At 41.7% G+C, this 21,130-nt stretch overlaps 2 protein-coding genes across 7 annotated transcripts in view; one reads left to right on the top strand and one right to left on the bottom strand.

Annotated features, from left to right (window-relative positions):
• PIGN (phosphatidylinositol glycan anchor biosynthesis class N) overlaps positions 1–15,150 on the bottom strand; it is a 96,811-nt gene extending 81,661 nt beyond the window's left edge. For all 4 annotated transcript variants that reach the window (XM_021552344.2, XM_021552346.2, XM_021552348.2 and 1 more), the window contains exons 1-2: positions 15,103–15,150; positions 1,825–2,085 (exon numbers count right to left, since the gene is read on the bottom strand). In XM_021552344.2, coding sequence (XP_021408019.2) covers positions 1,825–2,051 — 227 coding nt within the window. In that variant the 5' untranslated portion in view covers positions 2,052–2,085; positions 15,103–15,150. The remainder of the gene's footprint in view (positions 1–1,824; positions 2,086–15,102) is intronic.
• A 383-nt stretch (positions 15,151–15,533) lies between these two features.
• RELCH (RAB11 binding and LisH domain, coiled-coil and HEAT repeat containing) overlaps positions 15,534–21,130 on the top strand; it is a 76,680-nt gene continuing 71,083 nt past the window's right edge. For all 3 annotated transcript variants that reach the window (XM_077786083.1, XM_077786085.1, XM_031503937.2), the window contains exon 1: positions 15,534–16,032. In XM_077786083.1, the coding sequence (XP_077642209.1) occupies positions 15,549–16,032 (484 nt within the window). In that variant the 5' untranslated portion in view covers positions 15,534–15,548. The remainder of the gene's footprint in view (positions 16,033–21,130) is intronic.

Below are 21,130 nucleotides of genomic sequence, written 5' to 3'. Positions count from 1 at the left end.
AAATTGCATATACCTTGAGTTAATATTATTGAAAAAGGAATGTTCAGACAGCAACAACTTCACAGAATAAAAAAGGAAACACTTCCAGAAACTAACACATGATCTTGTCAGCCTGTTTACAAAGTTAACTTATGGAAGTTGCGTAGCTCAAAGATTCAGGGAGAAAACACTGAACCTGTTGCTTCAAAATTGTGGCAGCTCATGTAATAGACCTGAAGATGTGCTCTGGGCTGCCTGATCCTCCACATTTCAAAAGGCACAGCATGCTGCATGTTTTCTTCTTTTCATCATCATATACAACATATACAACATATGTACATATACAACATATACACTCACACACACACACGTACTTCTATGCAGAATGAGAGATGAAAGAAATACAGATGGCATTTCACACCTCTACTGGCATTTTCTCCAACTCAGCAACCTACCAGCATCTTTGCTTGTTACAAGGCAGTTCTTCCATTCACCCATGTATTTTCAGCACCAGTGACAATGCTTTACTTCTACAGATTTTGAAATAGAAAGTCCCTAACTCCACTATCATGGTCAAGCAGAGAAAGCAAAAGTGACAATTTTCCAGCAGTAGACAAGCTAGTACACAATTTAAATTTTTCTATATAGGCATGATAATCCTGAGTGGCTAAAACCTCGAATCACTTAGTAAAAAAAAAAAAAATACCCATTATAACTTTTTCCTAGCCACTACTCACCCCTGCTCCTAGTGATAGGGCCATTACAGCATTCACACCTTGATGGTGTTTGTTGGTGGTCCAAAAGACCAACAGTTTTACTGCTAAGAAAAGAAACTGCTCTGGGGTAGTGTGTAGTCCACTGCTAGAAGACAACATGGTAAAGTCACACTGATGTAGCAGACACCTGCCAGTGGCAGACAGCACCTTACAAAAACAGTAACAGCAGCAGAAGTAGGTACAAGTAAGCCCATATGGGCTGGCAAGCAATGTAGCAAGGACTCCTCATATTTCTGTACTACTTTTGCAGCAGTGGACTGCAAAAGCCCTAAGAGCTTCAAATGACTGATTATTTAGATTTGCTCTGATATTCAAGCCTGACCAATTCAATGATCACACAAAAGTAGTCTTATTTAATATCATCTCTTTCTTCAATCTAGGAAATTAATTGTCTTATGCTCAAATAATTACCTTGACATAAGGAGACAGGAAAGGTCTCTGTCTGTTAACAAAAATTAGTTCTAAGCACACAAGGATATGACTTTAAACACCTTTTTAGAAGGACTAGTTTTTCACAGCCTTAAACTAAATCATTCCTTTAAGCAATTAGACACACACTGTAGAGAGTACAAGGGAGGCAGCAGGGTCATGCACACAAGAAGGGTGGAATGAAGAGGAAGTGGCAGCCTGCTGCTAGATCTATTCAGGACATCTCTTTTAATCCCTCCTTAAAATGTTTTGTCAGTAGCTTAGAATTAGAAGACAAGCACATTAATATACTACTACTCTTAAACTGCTCATCCAGGAAGAAGTTTAAATTAGTGACTGCCAGCCTTCAGAACTGATACCATGCTGATGTGAATGGAGAAAGTTCACTCCCCTCTCAGTTACTGGCTATCTGTAGAGTTCAGGGGACAATATGGACTCAATTTACACTGTCCTAGTTTTAGTAGCTTTCCTGACAAGGGACACCAACCCAAGCCTACACATTTCTGCACAGTGTAACTCTGCAAAGTTGGTTACTTCGAGGGCAGAAGGAAGGCAGTAGTCAAGCCACCACAATTCTCAACATTGCATAGAGCTGAACCCAGAAGCAAAACCTTGTAGGTCAGTAGAGTTTTGGGCTTACCGTAGGTAAGGTGCCCGGGGCGTGCCATTGCTGTCCAATTCATACAAAGAATCTGCTCGCAGCCCATCAGCAACAAAAAGCACAAGGCGCTTTGCCGGAGGGGGCAGTGGAGTCTGCTGAGGAGTCATTCCATGGACGAGGGGAGAGCTGAAGTAGATGTCAAAAATGGAGACCAGGAACACACAATGCACAAGGAGCCCCGCAAGAATGAAGATTGGTATACCCATGGCAGCAGCCGGCTGGCAAAGGCAAAGTACAACACTAAGAGAGAGTAAGAAAAGTAAAGTTAGGCAGATGAGACTTATCAGAATCAATATTTATTTCATTTGCTATGGAATGGGAGCAACAACCACAGACATCCCCAGAATGCATAATCAATTCCGGCTTCCAACAAGCTTTTTTCCCTAGAAGTCCTGGTCAGAGTCACTGCATGACTAATTCAGACTTTCGATAACCATTATGTCTCAGCAACTCATCTCTGGTGTTCAGGGGTTTGTTAGATGGCTCCAAAAGAGACCACTGAATCAATCCAGTTGCTTTGTGAGCTACATTTGTGACAGAAGACTCAGACAACGCAATGTCTCCATGAACATACTACCCTCTACTGGCTGGCTGCATGACAGAGTTGAAGTCTGCTCAGGCAAATACAAGCCAGACAGCTAAGAGAAAACCATCCTATAATAAACATCCATTCAACACTGCTTTTTTTTCCCTCCAAGTTTGCCATCAAATCTGGGCTCATTATACTCTGTCTAGAAACCAAAACCTTGTTTTAAAAGAACAAAGATGCTGTGCTGACCACAGAATGCTATTCCTCTTCTAAAACAAGTGGCAAAAGCACAATAGTTGAAGAATTATGTTTCAGGAATTATTATATTCCCTTTTTGAGTGGATTTTTCCCTCTCTGTCATCCTCTGATGTCATATTAGAGATACAAATATGCTTAATAACAGGTACACTAGAAAATGTCCATGTTTGTCAAGCATGCTGTCGGGTTCATGCAATGCATCCTCAGTAAATATATAATTATTTAAGTAAAGTAGGAAGTAAATATGAATATTGGCTGAGGTAAATGTAGGACCTCAGCCTGAATGAGGCCCAGTTCTGACAAAGGACTATTAGTGCTGTCCAAGCTGCTTGATAATTTAAATATTAGCCAATTATCCACCTTACCCAAACATCAGCTCCATTCACCAATTAAGAAACAGATGCTTTAACAGCCTGGAAGGTTCAGACTACCTATGTAAATACACATCTCTCTCTAAAAGAAACAGTTTGTTTAAGAATCTAGTTAGAGCTTCTAAACGACAATATATCTATTAAGTTTATCGTGTTACTTTCAGAATTCCAGTAGCTGAACAGACACAGGCAGCCACCATATGGTAAATCTACCACTCTTAGCAAATAAGAATAAAAGGCTTCACTACCACATAACCTTAGCTCAGATCAAAACTCTGAAAGATGTTTTTTAAAACAAAAACTTACAAGGCCATGAAAAACAGAGATAAAAAAGAAACACGCCAAAAAATATTTAAAAGATAACACACAATATTACTTATTAACCCAAAGAAACTTCAGCTCTGCATTCAATTTAAACATAATTTCCAATTCCAACCATTTTCCTTACTGAAACACAGATGCAACAACTCTAAATCTCATCTGAAACATTGCTATAGCAATGTCTCATTTGAGATATATGGAGAGAAAATTAAATAAAAAATTGAGATAAGGAAATACTCAAACACTTCAAAGAGATACGTAGTAGTCACATTAAAATGAACAAAAACTTTTTGTTAATCAGGAACTTACAAGCTTTTAGGTCTACAAGTCAGATTCCAAGACATTTGGAATATCTGTAAATATCAGTTTGTTTATTTTTTATTTTTAAGTATTCAGAGTTCCTGCATCTATTTAAATACATGAAATTACAATCACAGAAATACCACTAAGTTCAGTGCCAGAGCTCATTTTAGTAGATCAGTTTTATTTTCCACAGGGCTTTTTCTTTTGATGCAGTTGTGCTTGATAAGAGAATATGAACTACTCATGCCTTAAACTGATGAGACTAAACACTCTACTAAAGAAAGCAGTTACTTCTACTTGTTGCATGCTCCCAGTGCTACAATTCTATAGCTTAACATATTCTATGTTCTTCTAATTAAAATATTAGTAACCTAATCTGTCTTCTGCACTAGCTAATTCCCTTTGCTTTAAACTCTCCCCAGGCCTCAGTCTTTGCAAACAGAAAAGAAGAGTTCAATCAACACAATTCAAATGTAATGCTTAGACTATAGTATCTATAGAATTAGCAAGAAAAGAAAAAAAGAAAAGAAAAATTTCATTTGCAACCAGTTTGATTGCATCACACTAAATGATTTATCTGGGCCCAACATATCCTACTGCTCAACACTATCACATGGTTTCCAGACAGGCAGCTCCTAAAGCACCTGCTCCTGCCACATCCCTCACAGCCATTCCTTCTACCTCTACTTTAGCTTACACTGCTCCTTGAATGCAGGACTTTGTCTATCATCACTGAGACACAACGTTGTGATAAATATTCTGTCCTCAAGCTTACAAATACTTTCCCACAGGTACAGAGGCTTTGGAAAGCTCCTAATTGCACTCAGTTGAATGCAAATTTCTCTACAGAGCCTGGTGCTCAACTGTTCAAGACAGCTCGAAAGGCATGGAAACAATAAGGATAACAATTTCAATAACAATTTCTTCCTCACAAGGAAAAAATAACCAGTGCATTAAGCACTAGCTTATAAGAAAAAGCAAAAGGCACAGCCTGTTGAGAGAAGAAAAATAGAAATGCATTAAGCATACACACTTTTGAGGATGAGAAGCCATATCTAAGTATTTACTACTAGTGCAAAAACATCTCTGCCCTCAGGTGCCTGGCTATCCAAAATGTGGATAAACTGTTACTTGAAAATACTTAAATCTTTCTGTGAAGAAAACTTGAGCCAAAGTTATCTCAATATTTTTGTGTCCTGTGATATTTTCTCAGGCAATCCCTTCATGCAGTATCTTCCACAGTCCTTGTTTTCACAGGACAAAACACGTTTGCTCAAATTCTGACCGCATTACTCTACTTTCTTCTGTTAAGTCATTGCCCATCACACCAAGAGGAAGGAAAGACAGACACTCTGAGTCTTGTAGATAAGAAAAGCATGTTACAACTTATTTGCTACATGTCATTTCTTACTGCCCACACAAACACATTACTTGTTACAATTGAATCTTAACACAGCCTCTATAGACTCAGCTGAACTAGTAAGCGATATATCAGACTCCAATTTATTCTTTTCTCTACATTTTCCCCCTTCTGTCACCATCTCCTCAACTATACAGAGCCAATAATGACACTGTCCAATCCCCCCTATACCAGACTTTAAACTATACCAATAAAATATTTTTGTTCAAATTTGGAATCAAAGTCACAAAGCTGGTGTGGTCTCTTAAACAATGACCATTTTCAGATCTTTAACCCTTGACCCTGACTTGTGAAAACTGGTAGGATGTGTTTTATTAGACACTGTCAGGCTGACATTCTTTCCCCAAAAGTGTCCCATAAAGCTTTTAATATGAAGAATTTGTCTACAAAATCTCCAAGCAGGTTAAGATGAAAAAACAGTGACAGGAAAACATTCTTGTTTTATTCAAGAATGCAGAAATCTGAGGGAATCTGCTACTTTTGGTGGTACAAAAAATAATTAAACAGTCCATATTAAGATGAAAAAAATATACAGTATCACAGTGATGTTTGAAGAAGACTAGCTGGTAGAGTATTGCTGAATGATTTAGAATTCAAGAAACATGCAACAGGATTTGTAGATACCTCCTGAGACCAGGCATAGGTTCTCCAAATGCTGTTACCCAGTGAAATAATTGACAACAAGATCACTCAGCATTTTCTTGTTGTTGGGTTTTGTTTTTTGCGAGTTCTGAATTTTTAGCTGCATGCATCCTGAGTGAATGTAATGCTGAATTTATACTCCATATTTTGCCTCCACTTGGCTAACAAGCAGTACTGAAGGGTGGTGGTCTTGTTTTCTCTTTCATGCCTCAAAATAGTAATTGTTTCTTAATGAAGTGTTCTTCTTCTCTTTATCACTGCTATCCAGTTGTCAGTATTGTTCTCAGGGTTTTTTTCCTTGGGAAACTTGTGGATACAATTTCCCGTGTTTAAGGATAATTGAGAGAAAATTGCGTAAGTTGACACTGGGGTGACTGATTTGCAGTGTGTTCAAGTATTGGAACACTTGATGTTTCATTGGTACTTTGTAGGCCATAGTGAAATTTCTCCCTGAAAAATTCTGGCAAAAGAGACTTTTCTTGGCAGGCAGAGTAATTTTGATTATCAAGTGATGCTAAAAAGAAAATTAAGTATTCTTTTAGCTCTTTGCCTCAGGTTTGGATGTGCTTTACTGAACCACATTTAAAATTTAAAACAGTTGTCATTTGTTATTATAATCCTTAAAATGCTCAGTGAAGATGTTGAACATAAAATAATTTTAAACAGATGGTTTGAATTACAAAAGCCACTTCAGTGCCAGAGGAAGTGGAAATACTGTAGTTGCAGTTTAATTGCCTGGCAGAGTATGCTATACTTCAATAGAGAAAGAAAATGAAAATTTATCATTTTCACCCTTCATACATGATGAAGTTAAGATGAGGATTTGGGGTCTCCTATGTTTAAGTAGTGGGTGAAGACATGCAAGTTACTCAGAATTGGCTGGAACATCTCTTATATAAATTACAGCCTTGTGCTGTCATTAGGTGTGGGCTGTGACAGCAGGAATGACTTGAGTGCATTTCCTGACCAGTGTAGTTCTTCAAAAGTCTAAATTAGCAAAAGAATAGGGTAGGGATTGCTAGCACCATCTTAGATGTAGAGCTGCCATATCATTTGTACAGTATGAAAAGTACTGTCAGACCACCCAACTTCCATTTGCTCTTTTGCCCTCAGAAAAGGATTTTTTTTATGTGTAGACAAATTGTACAGTCACTACTTTGACAGTTAAATTACACAATACACAACAGTGTCTAATTTAAAAATATTAGCCAGAAGCATAGCAAACATTCTTGTCTATTTTTTCTATACAGATAAGGCCATTCATGCTTATTAAAAATGCATTTCCAATGGATTTTCTTCATTTTAATCAACAGACTTGATGGTATTAGTGAAGCATGGTCCCTCTAAAAGAAATTACTAATGTACCTTGAGCTCCTTGTTTTGACACTTCACTGTCCTTAAGAGAATACTCCTGCCAATCGGGCATATTCCATGCAGTACTTTGTGCATGTTTTATTGCATATTCAGAGAAAGAAAAATATAAAAGGGAAATGTTACATTTCATATGAAGAACTATACTGTGTTGCAGTACAAGTATGGTTTTCCATGCTTTATAAATAATGCTGAGAGATTTTAACTTCAGAGGCAATGCAACTTAGATGTAAATCACTTGGGAAAAATGAGTGCTGCATTTACTTATGCCAGACTTCCTGTTAATTGTTTAGGGACCTGATCCAGCCTGGTGCTGTGGATGTAGCTCCTATGTCATCAAAAAGAAGGTTTGGAAAAGCCAGTCTTGTCAACAAATTACATCTACTTGAAAAGCTGGGAAAGCTCATGTGAAGAAGGGTTGCACTTGGGTGGCTCATTGCAACTGTCTTGCTCCCCTGCCACCAATACAATCTGGGTGTTTTAGTCTTTGCACTGATGTGGCTGCTGGAGAGGAACTTGTGGCTAAGAGCAGGATTTTTTGGTATTGTTTTGATTGGTATGAATACAAAGAAAGAAAGGGTCTCTTAATCCTGCCACCAGCTGGGAGCTTAACTTTCTCCCTGAGAATTCAGAGTGAGGGGAGAGAACCACCAAAAAACCTTCTCTAATCTGCATGTATCACTTTATTCTGGAAAAGTAATTAATTGCAGTCAGAAGGTCCTTGCTGCTTTTCTTTCTTTAATCTCCAGACTTTAGGGAAGGTGTCTGCTAGTTCTACCTTGCTGTCTCAGATCGATCTCAGCTGTGCATCTTCTCACTCTCTTCTCTGCTCAAGTACAACATCTAAAGAAGTGAGAAGCTCTGAAGTCCCCTGGAGCCCCCTGCATCACCTTGGCACTGCTCATTTTCTATTTGCTCCATGTGAACAACTCACATTTAACAGGTGGCAGTGAGTAGCTTAGTGGATCCCTAGTACTTTCCCTCAGATTTCTGTATTCTTGAATAAAACGAGAATGTTTTCCTGTCACTGTTTTTTTTTTTTCTTAACCTTCTTGGAGATTTTGTAGACAAATTCTTCATATTAAAAGTTTTATGGGACACTTTTGGGGAAAGAACATCAGCCTGACAGTGTCTAATAAAACACATCCTACCAGTTTTCACAAGTCAGGGTCAAGGGACAAGTGGCACTTAAGAGAAGACAAGCACATGGAAGGCAGCTTGCCACAGCAGTCTTCTGTCCATCTGGAGCCCTCCCTCACAAACCAAGGCTGAAGGCTCCCTGGGGTATTTTTAAAGCCATTTGCAATAAAACTACACAATTAAGCAGAAGTACCAATACAAGCATGACAGTTCTGCCCTTTAACAACAAAAGGAGCAAGGATCATACTTTAAAGTCATACAACAAATATGAATGTAGAACACACAGGGAAAGATGAAAAAAAAACTAACTTTCAGCTGCACTCTTGCAAAATTAGCTTGCAAATGTGTTTTATATATACACACAGAGGAAAAAAAATACCCTTTAACAAAAAAAAAAAAACCCGAAACAAATAGTACTTGACCTATGTTCTACAGAAGCTAGAATGAATAAGGAAGATTTTAAAAAGTTGGCAGAAGTTATTTTGCTTCTATTAAGTCACTTATTAAGTTACTTACTGAGAGCAACCATTACAAAGAAACAAGAAGTATGTCATATAGCAACAAACACATCTGTTGGATCTTATACATAAGCCTCTGAATGCAAATTTACCAAAAGCTTCAGTTTGAAGGAAAAAAAAGACCACAACCTTCCAAGCATAGCGTAATACTTTAATAAAAGGCAGTCAAATAATAAATTTGTAGTTTCTCGCCTTTTCAAAAGTTGTGTTTGTTGGGTTTTTTTTTGTTTGTTTTTTTTTTTAGAAAAAGACTTCGGGTTCAAAAGTACTACTTAGTTATGCTAGCAAGCTGACTAGAATGTGTAGCTGAATACTATTCAACCGGCTAGCATAATCTACGTTATTATATACCTTTACCTTCCGTTCCAAACAAGGCTGGCAGAGGCAGAGGATGGTTAAGCTCCCCAGTGAGAACAAAACTCACCGAAGGCTGAGGTGGGCAGGGAGCAGGAGGGCGAGCCCGGCTCGGAGCAGCGGAGGGCCGGGGCGATGCGCTCCCAGCGCCGGGCTCTCTCCAGGGTCCTGCACTGCGCCCCGCACCACGGCACACCCGGGAACCCAGTATTTGTGCAAGGATACTTTGAGGTCCAGTAAGAAATCCCTACGCAAAGGAATCACCTTCTCTTTCACTCTTCCACCAGCAGCCACGCTTGCAAGCTGTTCACAAAAGAAGCTGAGCTCCCTAAGCTCTGGACTCAAAAAGTCACTGAACTTATCAATTACTGCAGCCTGAAATATTGGCCTTTGCTTTAGAACAAAGTTCTCTGTGTTCCTACGTCGGTCTTGACTAATCAGGTAGTTAACATTTATTAGCATTTATGATATATCAACAAACACCCTCTGAAGAGGCCCTGCGAGCTTGTATTTGTTTTTATTACAAAGCCAAGCCACTTCTCATTTATATAAGACACCTTTATTTTTCAGCTGCTGACTCAGTCTAATAATTAATGGAGACAGAAAATTATTCCTGAAAACAATCACCGTTCTGCTTCTTTGCAATATGAGGAACTGCTGATTTAAAATAAAAACCTCCCAGCACTCAAACCCTTTTGGCAAATGAACAGCAATAGAGTCACTGTAGACAAAAAAAAAGAGCTCAGAAAACAAACCAAAAACTGCTAGGGAGAAACCCACAAACCTGGAGAATACAGATGGGCAACAACTCCCCAGTTGTCATATTTGAGGTGATCTGGGTATCAGTTATTCACTTGTACCCTGCCACCTATAGAAACTTGCTTGTAACTAAAAGCATATTTTCCAAAATACTTGGGACCAGCAAGGCAAATATATTTTATCAAGTGTTTTATACAAAATCAGCTGTCATGGGGGTAGCAGTTAGCAGAACAAGAGGCTTTCAGAGTTAACAAACACTCCAAGAAAAACCAAGCCAGTACATCTGCATAGAGCTGTCCCGTCTGCTCTGCTCCTGCCCACTTATTCCCAAGCCAAATCTCTTCCTTGGGCTGGCACAGCCAGGTGTACAACTGGATAGTTAAGCATTCTAGAGAATGAATTCAATTGAAAATAACCTCAAGGGGAAAAAAAAAAAAAGGCAGCAGGAAGAAGGAAGAATAAAGATGATTTTGCTGTAGGTTAGTGGGTAGTTCCCTGAATTCCCAACATAAACTTCTGTGTTGGCAGCAGGACAGGATGCCATCTCCTTCTAACAAAAGATCTAACTCAGCATGTTCAAAGCATGTCCTCAGACTCCTTCGCTCTCTGAAGCCTATATCCCACATTAGTCATAATCAGCAGGCCATATAAGGAAAAAATACTGATTTCTTTTGTTCAAAACTGTGCAAATTGAAGAGGAATAACATGAAGCAGACAGCAAAAGCACAGAGCATCTTTCCTTCCCTACCTCCAGTGTCCCTCACAACAGTGAGGCAGGGTAAGGCACCCATCTGAGAGCCTCTGCAATACCTTTCTGGGCAGCCTACAGCCTACAGGCAACGTGCTCCATCTTGCAGACTGCGGTGAACAAGGCCCAAGTAATTCAATACTCAAGTGTTTGCAGTGTAGAAAAAGGTCACATCTTTGATTCACAATTTATATTTCTTCACTCAACTGTAAGAGCAATTTTTCCTTACATATTCATTCTCACAAAGCCATAAATATAAACATAATAAAGCCTGAACAAGTTTTCTAAAATACTCCTTAGGCTCTTAGTGTGTTTGATGTCTTTTTTTGATGGTAGGCTTCCAAATACCCACTGTTTACAGTAACACTTCAAAACAGCAGTTCTGGAGGTAGAAAAACACAGTCAAACTTGAATTTAAAAGAATTTGGGGGGTTGTTTTATTTAATTCAGGTCTTCACCTGATTTCATGGGACATTATCACATTTTTGGTGACACTGAAAATATTTCAGTTCACACTGAAATATTTAGCACTGCTGTACTACCTTTACTTAAAATCCCAATTTAACAAATCCTTATAAAGGAGGGTTCTCTGGACAAAGCTACATCTGAATGTAACATGCAAGTAACCGTTAACTACTGATAGTTACAGGCTGTTCTCATTAAAAAACATTCCCTCGAAACTGGATTATACAGATACAATTTCAGAGACATGGCAGAGGTCTTTAAGCACAAGCTATCAACACTATGCATCTCAATATTTGCATTATTTGTCTCCCACAAAACATAAAAATATTTTAGAGGTTAGACTTAACAAAGCACTAAAATTCATTTTTAAGGCCTAAAAGCAAACATAAAACTCATAATTGCCCTCAAGTTACTTTTGAAAGGAAATAAAAGTCAGCCTTCAATAAACATATATAGACAAAGATTCTTTCAGGCAGCTCGCTTTTAGATGAAAACTTAAGCAAGAGTTGGTAGAACTCCCAGAGCAGCATTATTTTAAAGCAGAAATCAGATTTGCTTCAGATAGATCTCCATTATTTTTTTCCCTGTGCCCTAATTGGGATCCCAATCAGATTAAAAAAAGCTACCCTATTTCCTTATAGGACTCACTAGAACACATTAAGCCATATACTTCAAGTATTCAGCACAGAAAAAAGCCCCAATATGTACCTAATAGAATTAACTTCTTCGAATGAAATTAACCTTGTGTGTGGGAGCTGAAACAGAAACCCCCTTAAAGCTTGACTTAAATGCTGTGTTCAGTGGCTGTGAGAATGGCTGAGGCTGCACCTGAGCAGTGTTGAAAGAAAGAATACTTTACACACCCATGACCCCACCAAACAACAGACGGAACCTGAAACTGGTCATATGTTTCAGTTCATTAAACTCTCAGGCATTAGCTCGAGATTTAACACTCCTACCAAAATCAACACAGTAAAACCAAAGCTTTTTCTACTCATTTTTCATCTCAAGGACCATAAATTTACAAGTTCATGAAACAAAACATGCATAGACTGAAAAATATTGTTTACACCACCCCCTCAAAAAAAAAACTCTTCAGATTTTTTTGTACAAGCCCATGTATTTTGGATTCTCAGCTTTCTGAGATGTATTTAGATATGTTGTTCTTCAGACATAGAACTCATATACTTTAAAAGTTAGAAGGAGACAGCAACTCCAGTAAGAGACAAAGAAGCTTGACGAACAATCTGCCTCTCTTAGAATGATTACTGAATAATTAACTTGCAGCTGTCTGCCTCAAGTAGACCTATATAATGCTCCATTTCCAGAACTCATGCAGCTTTCTGTGCAACACATCCTCTGAGGCACTATTAGGTTTTCTTCTCTGGTTTCTCAAAACAATACCCCTTTGGCACATGAGAAACTCTTTTAAGCATATTGGTTACAAGCACATTTTTCTACCTACACTCTTCAGTTCTGGAAGAGACATTTCAGTGAAGATAGCTTTTTCCCAGCCATCTATAAATTATTTTGGAGCAACTGAGTGACATCTGTAAATATTTAATTTCGTTTCACAAACCCGAACAAACCTCTTCGAAAGCACTGAAACAATGGAACGCTTTTACATTGATTTTCGGCGTGGAAGAGTGGGAAAAGCTATTCCTTACTGGAAGTGGGCAGAAATGAGTTTCTGACGCCAAAGGCGGATGCGAGCGCCGGGAGCCCTTCCCAGGCGCTGCAATACCCGCGCACGGCCACCAGAGGCCGCTGCAGCACCCCGGCAGGGCTCCAGAGCCGGCCTGCAACAAACTCACCCCGACACACGCCAACCCTCCGCAAAGCGAAGAGGAAGGGAAAAAGCAGAAGGTTTCCTTAAAGGTTCTCAATTCCACCAAACCAGCAACACTAAAATGTTCTTGTCCCTACTTTTATTGTGATCCCACTGGAATTTTTAAGCATCCGAAGTTTACTATAGGACAGAAAGCTAAATTGAGTATAAAATTTGCAGAAAAGTTATGCAAATCCAAAACTGGAAAGAACAGTCTTGTACAGCATACCACCATGTGAATGGGAGAGTTTGGAGTGAGTACGCCAGAGTGCTTTTAGATCTCCGTGTCACTGTCAAACATTCACATTATTCTATTACCAAGAGTTCAGCCCCAATATGCAGGTCCTAGCAGATCAGCTTTACACAGAGCTTCCATTGGTGGGAATGAAACAACATTTTCAATGAAATTAAACAGAAACCAATGCTGGCCCCGGTTTGCACAGTTTCCAGTGAGCTGACCTTCCTTCAGTAGCACTCACTACCTGCTGCTATATTCTAGCTTCAGGTTTTTTTGCCAGGTAACACACAAAGCAACCACTTTGCATCATGTTTTTAAAAGTGATAACTTTACGCTTCCAGATGCATAAATTCATGGACTCATAATTGTTAAGGTTGGAAAAGACCTTGAAAGTCATTGACTCCAGCTGTTAATACAGCACTGACAAGTCCACTGCTAAAATCCATTCCTAAGTACCACATTCACATGTCTTTTGAATATTTCTAGGGATGGTGATCCCATCACTTTCCTGTGTAGCCTGTTCCAATGCCTGACTACCCTTTCATTTAATAAATTTTTACTAATATCCAATCTCATGCATATTAGGAAAAAATTCAATGGCACAACTTGAGTAATTTCTTTTCCTCCTCTCACTTGTTAGCTGGGAGAGGAGATCAACCTCTGCCTTGCTACAGCCTCCTTTCAGGTGGTTGTAGAGAACAGGAAGGTGCCCCCTATACTTCCTTTTCTCCAGGCTAAATGACCCAGTTCCTGAAGTCATTCCTCATAAAACGTGTGCTCCACTGCTCTCTTCTGGACACACTCCAGCACCTCAATGTCCTTCTTATAGTGAGGAGCCCAAAACTGGACACAGGATTCAAGGTGCAGCCTCACAAGTGCTGGGTACAGGGGGATGATCACTGTCCTGGTCCTGCTGGCCACACTAGTGCTGATACAGGCCATTGGCAATGGCCTTCTTGGCCACCTGAGCACATTGCTGGATCATCTTCAGGCAACAGTCAATCAGCACACCCAGGTCCTTTCCTGGTGGGCCAGCTTCCAGACACTTTTCCCGCAGTCTGTAGCAGTGCCTGATGTAACTTGCCCAGATCCCTTGGCAGAGCCTTCTCACCCCCTGACCCAACGGGAGTATCATTCTATTCCCTGTTCCCTTTATCTGGCTAAGGGGTGTACATGATCGTAACTGGCTTTGTCATTAAAGACTGAGAAAAAGAAGACATTTTGTACCACAGCCTTTTCCTCTTGCATTCCACAAAAGGATAAACACTCTCCTTAGCTCTCCTTTTGCTGTTGATGTATCTGCAAATACATTTTGTTGTCTTTTACAGCAGTAGTCAGATTAAGATCTAGATGGGTTTCGGCCCTTCTAATTTTCTCTCAGCATAACCTTACAACATCCCTGTAGTCCCCTTGAGTTGCCTGACCCTTTTTCCAGAGACATCAACTTACTATCCACCTGTACTTGTGCCCTCCCTAATCACAGCAACACTTGATGCTGGGACATGACACACACCCACCAGGAACGCAGAGTTACAGAACCACCTTGGTTGGAAAAGGCCTCCGAGATGATGACATCGAGCCCAACCCATGACCAAACCCATGTCACCTAGGCCATGGCACCGAGTGCTGTGTCCAGTCTTCCCTCAAGCACCTCCGGGGACAGTGACTCCACCAGCTCCTTCGGCAGCCCAATGTCCATCTGCCCTGGGGCCCTCGCAGGGCGCTGCTTTCCCCGGGAAGCCCTACCCTGGCCCAGCCAACACAACCCGGCGAGGGTCCGAGCCCCCGGCCAAGCCGAGTCCCGCATCCCTCCCGTCCCAGCAGCGCCGCGAGGCTGTGCGGGCTGGCGGCCGCCGTGGAGGCTGCGGAGCGAAGCAGGCTCTGCGGAAGCGGGAAGGCGCAGCCCGTGCCCACCCCCTTCCCGGTGCCGCAGCGCCAGGATCGGCCCTCCTCCCCGCGGGAAGCGCTGGGCGCCACCGCGCCAGAACTCACTCCTCGTCCCCGCCGCGGCCGCTTCCGCTTCCGCTTCCGCCTCCGCTTCCGCCCGCGGCTGCCGCGCCCCGCCCAGGCCCCGCCCCTTCCCGCGCCACACCCCTGCGCGCGGCCCCGCCCTCGCGCCGCTGCCGCCCCTCGGGCCCCGCCCCGCGTGCCGGGCGCCGCTCGTGGTTGGCCGCGGGAGCTCTCGCGAGAGCGCCGATCCGGAAGCGGCAGCAGGGCGGGTGGGAGGCCGCCGGGGAGGCGGCGGCGGGGAGTCGCTGTGGCCGCAGGTGGCGGCAGCATCATCATCATCATCATCGGCACCATCATCGGTACCATCGCAGGGGCCTGGCAGCGGCTCGGGCCCCGGCCCCGCCGGGAGGGCTGTCTGCCGCGGCGTCTGCGCGCAGGCTTTGCCGCGGTAGCGCCCGGGCAGCGGTCGCGCCGCGCCGGGCTGTAAGATGGCGGCGGCGGCGGCCGGCGGGGGCGGCAGTGTGAACCCCTTCCTCAGCGACTCGGAGGAGGACGAGCCCGAGGAGTCCCGGCCCGGCGGCGGCGGCAGCAGCAGCAGCACCGAGCCGGGCGGGCCGGCGTACGCGCAGCAGCAGCCGGAGGCGGCGGCGGGGAGCCCCGAGGAGCTGCCGGGTCTGCGAGCGGCGGCGCCCGGCGATGCCGCCGCGGGGGCAGGGGAGCTGCCGCGGGTGCCGATGGACGCGATAGCGGCGCAGCTGCTGCGGGACCAGTTCCTGCTGACGGCGCTGGAGCTGCACACGGAGCTGCTGGAGAGCGGCCGGGAGCTGCCCCGGCTCCGCGATTTCTTCTCCAACCCGGGCAACTTCGAGCGGCAGAGCGGCACGCCGCCCGCCGGCGGGGCCCTGGGCAGCCTGGGCGGCAGCAGCGGGCTCGGGGGAGCCGGCGGCAGGGAGCCCGGGGCCGGGCAGCTCAGTAAGTGACCCTGGCTCGGGGCCGGGGGGGCTCCGGGAGGCGGGGACAGCCGCCGGTGAGAGCAGGGGCTGGGCGGGGATGGCTCTCGGTGTCGCTGGGCGGCCGGGAGAGGCGTTTGGCATCACTCCTTGTTCCAGACATTCCTTGCTGTCGCTAACCTGCGCGGGACTGGCGGAGGCTGTAGGATTGGGGCACAGGGGGCTGAGGAGGTGGGCTGCCAGATCCGGCGTTACCCCGGTCCCACAGCGTAGGTTCATCGAGCTTCAGTATCCCTGCGAACGTCACGGGTATTTGTCAAATGTGGAGGAAATTATTTCCAGCAGCGTCCTTAGTGTTCACTGCCAAGAGACAAGTCGTTCGGTGCTAGGAGAAAGAATAGGGTGTTAAGCCATGAGTGCCACATGTAAAGTCTAAAAGCTGTTCAGAAATGGGGTATAACGAGCCAGGGTGTTATTTCTGCTGGTTCACCTAAAGATAGGTCTGAGTTTCACAGCTCTTACACAACTAATACAGTGCTTCCTATAATTAACGCTACCATGTTTACCAAGTGTCTGTAATCTAGCCAAGGAGATGGGGAACAGTAAATCTACTGAGTTGGTAAAAGTTCAGGGAGCAAAAGGAGTGCAGATATTTGGACAGTTGTCACACAGCTGGTTTTAACAGCTTTTGAGTTTTAAAAGTAGCACATATGGCTTAGAATAAAATCACTTCTGTGCCTCATCAGTGTTATTGTCAAGACACATAAGGTTCTACAAAGGAGTTGGTCTGTGGAAGTGGCTTTGGGAAAGAGAAGCTGACCAGCTGACTTTTAAGGACTGAATGAACTCGTGGGACAGTAATGAAAGGAATTGTGGGTAGCAGACAGGTGAAAGACATAATTATTGCTTACCAAGATACCTAAAGGCACTTTGTGAATAGTTCTGTATTTTCATTTCTTTTAAGAGTTTCTGATGTTGCAAAGACATGAAGTTAAACTTTAAATTTGGAAATAACTAGTAGCATCTGGATGGCTGGGATAATAGAAACATCTAAACTTCAACTTGTTAGTGCATTTCAAGATCTTTTTAAAAATGTTTGGCTTCTTTCGAAATTCCTGCTGTGTTGTTTATGTTCTACTTGTCTTGTTTGTGAATAATTAGAATTTCATACTTCTCTTTGTCCAACTAAGAGCTTTAGTGTGGTGTTCTTCATCATATGATTAGTGAATGTTGGAAAAACTTGTGCTTCAGGCATTGAAGTGATAAAAATTTCTGTTTCATCTCCAAGCTGCTTCCTTGGGGATTCCAGTCAATTAATCTGATTAAATATTCTCTTTGTTATCATAGAATGTTGTTTCCAGTTATTGATACTGCACATACTCCAGAATTAGAAAAACAGCAGCCTGTGTAGCTGTGTTGCTATGCACAGGAAAAAAAAAAAAAAAGACCTCTTGCAGTCTTAGAGCAATGTGCACTTATGTAAGAACATCTTAATTATTATTTTGCTGACTTGCTAATTGATAGATACCTGTGGGATGTCTCTATTTAAAAAAGGAGGGAGGAGGCTGTAGCAGTGAGGAGAGAGAGGAGGGACTAACACTTAGTTTGGACAAGTTTAATAATACTGAAGTGCTGAAATTAAATATCATGCTAGACCTTATGCTAAAGGTGTGTCTTGAAATCTGATATCTACAATAGGTTAGAGAGTGCATTTCAAAAGATTTTTTTTGTCTCAACAGTGATTCAAAAGGCGTTTCACATTAAGTAATATTGAAAGTTGACAGATGCAGAACAATTAAAAAATATTTTTATATAGCTCAAGTAGCTTTTTTAACTTGGTGCCATCAGACTTCCTTGCAGTCTGGTGCCTAGCATTGAGCTTGCAATTGTGACAGTGCTGTTCAGACTGATTCTGATTGAACAAGAGCTGATAGTCTCATGCCTCTGTAGTTATGTCATTTTCCAAATACTAAAATGTAGATTGCAGAAGACTCTGATAGGGTGAAAATCATGGTCTTTGGAAGAGTTCCCTCACTTTTTTCCTAAGCATCTGATATTACTTCTTTTTAGGTATGTGACTGAGCTATAGTTCAGATCCAAGAATAAGTGAAGTTTCCTAAGTTAGTCAGAATGTCCAGCTTTGTTGAGAGATCCAGTCTGTTGTACCTGCCTTTATAAGAGAGTTGTGCATGTACCTTCTCTTGCTTTAACATGCCCAAAGGTATTTGAGAATGAACTACTAGTTTTCTTTACTATTGATGTAGAAAGTAGTGCAGATGATTGCCATTTCAAGGTCATGTGAATTTTACGCTTCAGTGAAAAAAAAACTAAAACATCATTAAAAAAATTATTGATACTGATTTCTGAAGTCAGAATTTGTTCTCAGTGCTTTGTACCTGCTCCTCCCAGCCTCCAAAGTGGATTAATTTCTCTGGCTTTATTCTGAGGTTTTTCATAATTGGAGTGGATGCAGAAAAAGTATGAGTGGCAATTCTTATTGAATGTGAAGCGTGTTTGGAATGCTGCCTGAGGATTTCCACTGAGCAACAGAAAGCTTTCATACTTTGCGTGCTGTACAGAATGGGAGAATTTCAGTACGAGTGTTCATTGCCTAAAAGAACTCCGAGAAGTGCCAGTCTAAACTCGATGAGTGTGTGCTGGAATTTATTTTGGTGTGGTTTTATTTCTTCTCTTTGGCTTCAAAGACTGTTACAAAAAGATTCTGCTGAAGTGTCATTGGATTAAAACAACCAGCATCATGTGGTCAGCAAGTGACTTAGAAGCTTGCAACAGCAAATGACAGTCAGATGACTGGGATTTCTTAGTTCTTTGCAAAAACACCCTTCCTTTTTCCAGCAGCAGCATCACCACATCTACAAATTGACATTAAGATATATTGTAATGAAAAATGTAGAAATGTTTCTTGCATCTAGCAACTTTGCTTTTCTAGTTTGAAGCATGTGAAGGAGGTAACGCTGTTCTTTTAGGTGCTCAGGACTGTGTACAGTCATCCTTCATGTCCTGTATCTCAGCTAGGCGTCCCCAGACTTCTGAGAGCTTCTTCCATTGGTTTCAATAGCAATAGTTTCATGTCTGCTAGAGCATTGAATACCACTTTTCTAATGCTACTCATGTGGGCAATATGGTTTGGAAGTCTCTCCTTATTATTGTATTCCAGATCTTTTACAAGGTTTAGTCAGCACCTACACATTAAATATAAATTTTTGTCCCTATCATTTTTGCATAAGAAGGTATAGTGCAAGTTGAGACACTCAACATTAGAAATAAAACTGTGGCTCAAATGTCTAATCTGTGTTCCTAGACCATAAATGTGTTCATTATACCCATGACCATAATTCAAGCTTGTCCATAGTGGGTGAAGAAAATTTCTTTTTAATGTGATTGGTATGATGCCGTTTGGTTGCTATGTTTGATGAATGCCCTTTCCTGATGGAATGCAGCTTATACTGGTAGGACTAGTGTTAGTCTTAAAAATTGCCATTTATTTTTTTCTTTATTACTACAAAAGTGCAACATTTCCAAAATTTGAAATAGCTTTATTGAAAATCATAAGGGGTTTGAGCATTTATGTTACATTTGTGGTTTTCAGGATATAATTTTTTTCTAGTTACTGCCATAATAAAATTGTTTATAGGTTTCTGGGGATTTGATTCCAGTTATATTAAACTAATCCATACGTACAAAGATATAAAGTTGCTGCTTCTACATAGTAAGCACCAGGCTTTGTTTATCATTTGGGGTATTTAATTTTCCTTTGGGGGTTTCTTTTGGGGGCGATGTGGAATATTGTAATGCATTGGTCGTTTTACTTGTAGCCTTTGAAATTCAGATGGATCCTACTGGAAAAAGCAAAGTGGGAAGAGTATGCAGATTCTACCTTTGTGACAGCGGAGAGGTAGTGTCTTGGCTCTTCTCAGTCCTGAATCACAAATACTGTAATTTTATGTGGAGCTTTGCCATGGTTCAACTGATTTTTGTTCTGAATGAAAATATAGTAGAACAGGGATACTTCCAAATAGCTAAAGTTCATTATACCTCAGTTTAAATAGCAGTCTAAATAAAACAGGAAATTGAAAAGATGGCAAATAATTTTTGTTCTAATGACTACTTCTTTGATGTTATGGTGTTGTCAGCTCAAGTCTTTGGCTTGTTACTATATGAAAGCAAGCAAAAAACACCTAGTCCTGTTGGCAGAATCTGCAGATAATGGGAGGTAGACTGGCAACTTGTGAGTAAGAGTGGTTTTACTACCTGATTTGGAGTATGTGCTCCCCTGAGAAAGGATGGGATGAAAAGGTGCAGATAAATAGGTAATCAAAGCTGCTGGTAATCAACAGATGGAAGAGGATGATTGTTGTCACTTTTAACGAAGTACAGAAAACATTTGAAAGAGTTGAGGTTTGTATGTAATGCTGAAATAAAAGGAAGCAGAGTTTGCTTCAAATCTGGCAGAAAAGAGCAATGCCTGGAGGAAATCTGAGAGGTTTGATAGTGCGCTGATCTTGGCTTCACTGACAGAGAAGCCAGGTGAACTTTTCTTATTGTGACTGCTTAAAATCCACTTCATTTTACTGACACTGGTGTTTCTGACAGGTTTTCAGTAACATGCAGTTCATAGCTTACAAGCTGCTTATGTTAAGGCTTTTGCAACTGTTGGACTTGTCAAATTACTAAAACTGGGTGTGCTGCAAGCTGTCCCTGATAGATGAGTCTAAGCTTTGGCTGATGTCTGTGTTGCGCTGATTTGGGACGTAATGGTAGATGGTTCAGGAGATAGGTTAGTCCCTGTAAGTATATGTAACCATGCAAAGAAGTAACAGGAAAAGATAGCATGATAAGCATGACAATTATGGACAGAGGAGGATAGAGTAGAAGCCTCTATTATTAGGCAGGTAATATCATCCACTCAGTAGCAAGTGACTGTGATGACTATGTTGTATTTTCCCATGTCATAACTTAGTGCAGGTGGTGATTCTTTTAGGATCCTCAGGGCTATGAGATGGGGAATTTAATTGATTCTGTCCTGGCTTCTGTTCTGTTTCTGTGCTAGAGTTCCTGTTACTTTTTGATGTTGCGGAAAGCAGAAGTGAACTTCTCTA

The sequence above is a fragment of the Lonchura striata genome, chromosome 1, assembly GCF_046129695.1.
Source record: "Lonchura striata isolate bLonStr1 chromosome 1, bLonStr1.mat, whole genome shotgun sequence".
NCBI classification, from domain to species: Eukaryota; Metazoa; Chordata; class Aves; order Passeriformes; family Estrildidae; genus Lonchura; species Lonchura striata.
This window is presented reverse-complemented; position numbering and strand designations above follow the sequence as displayed.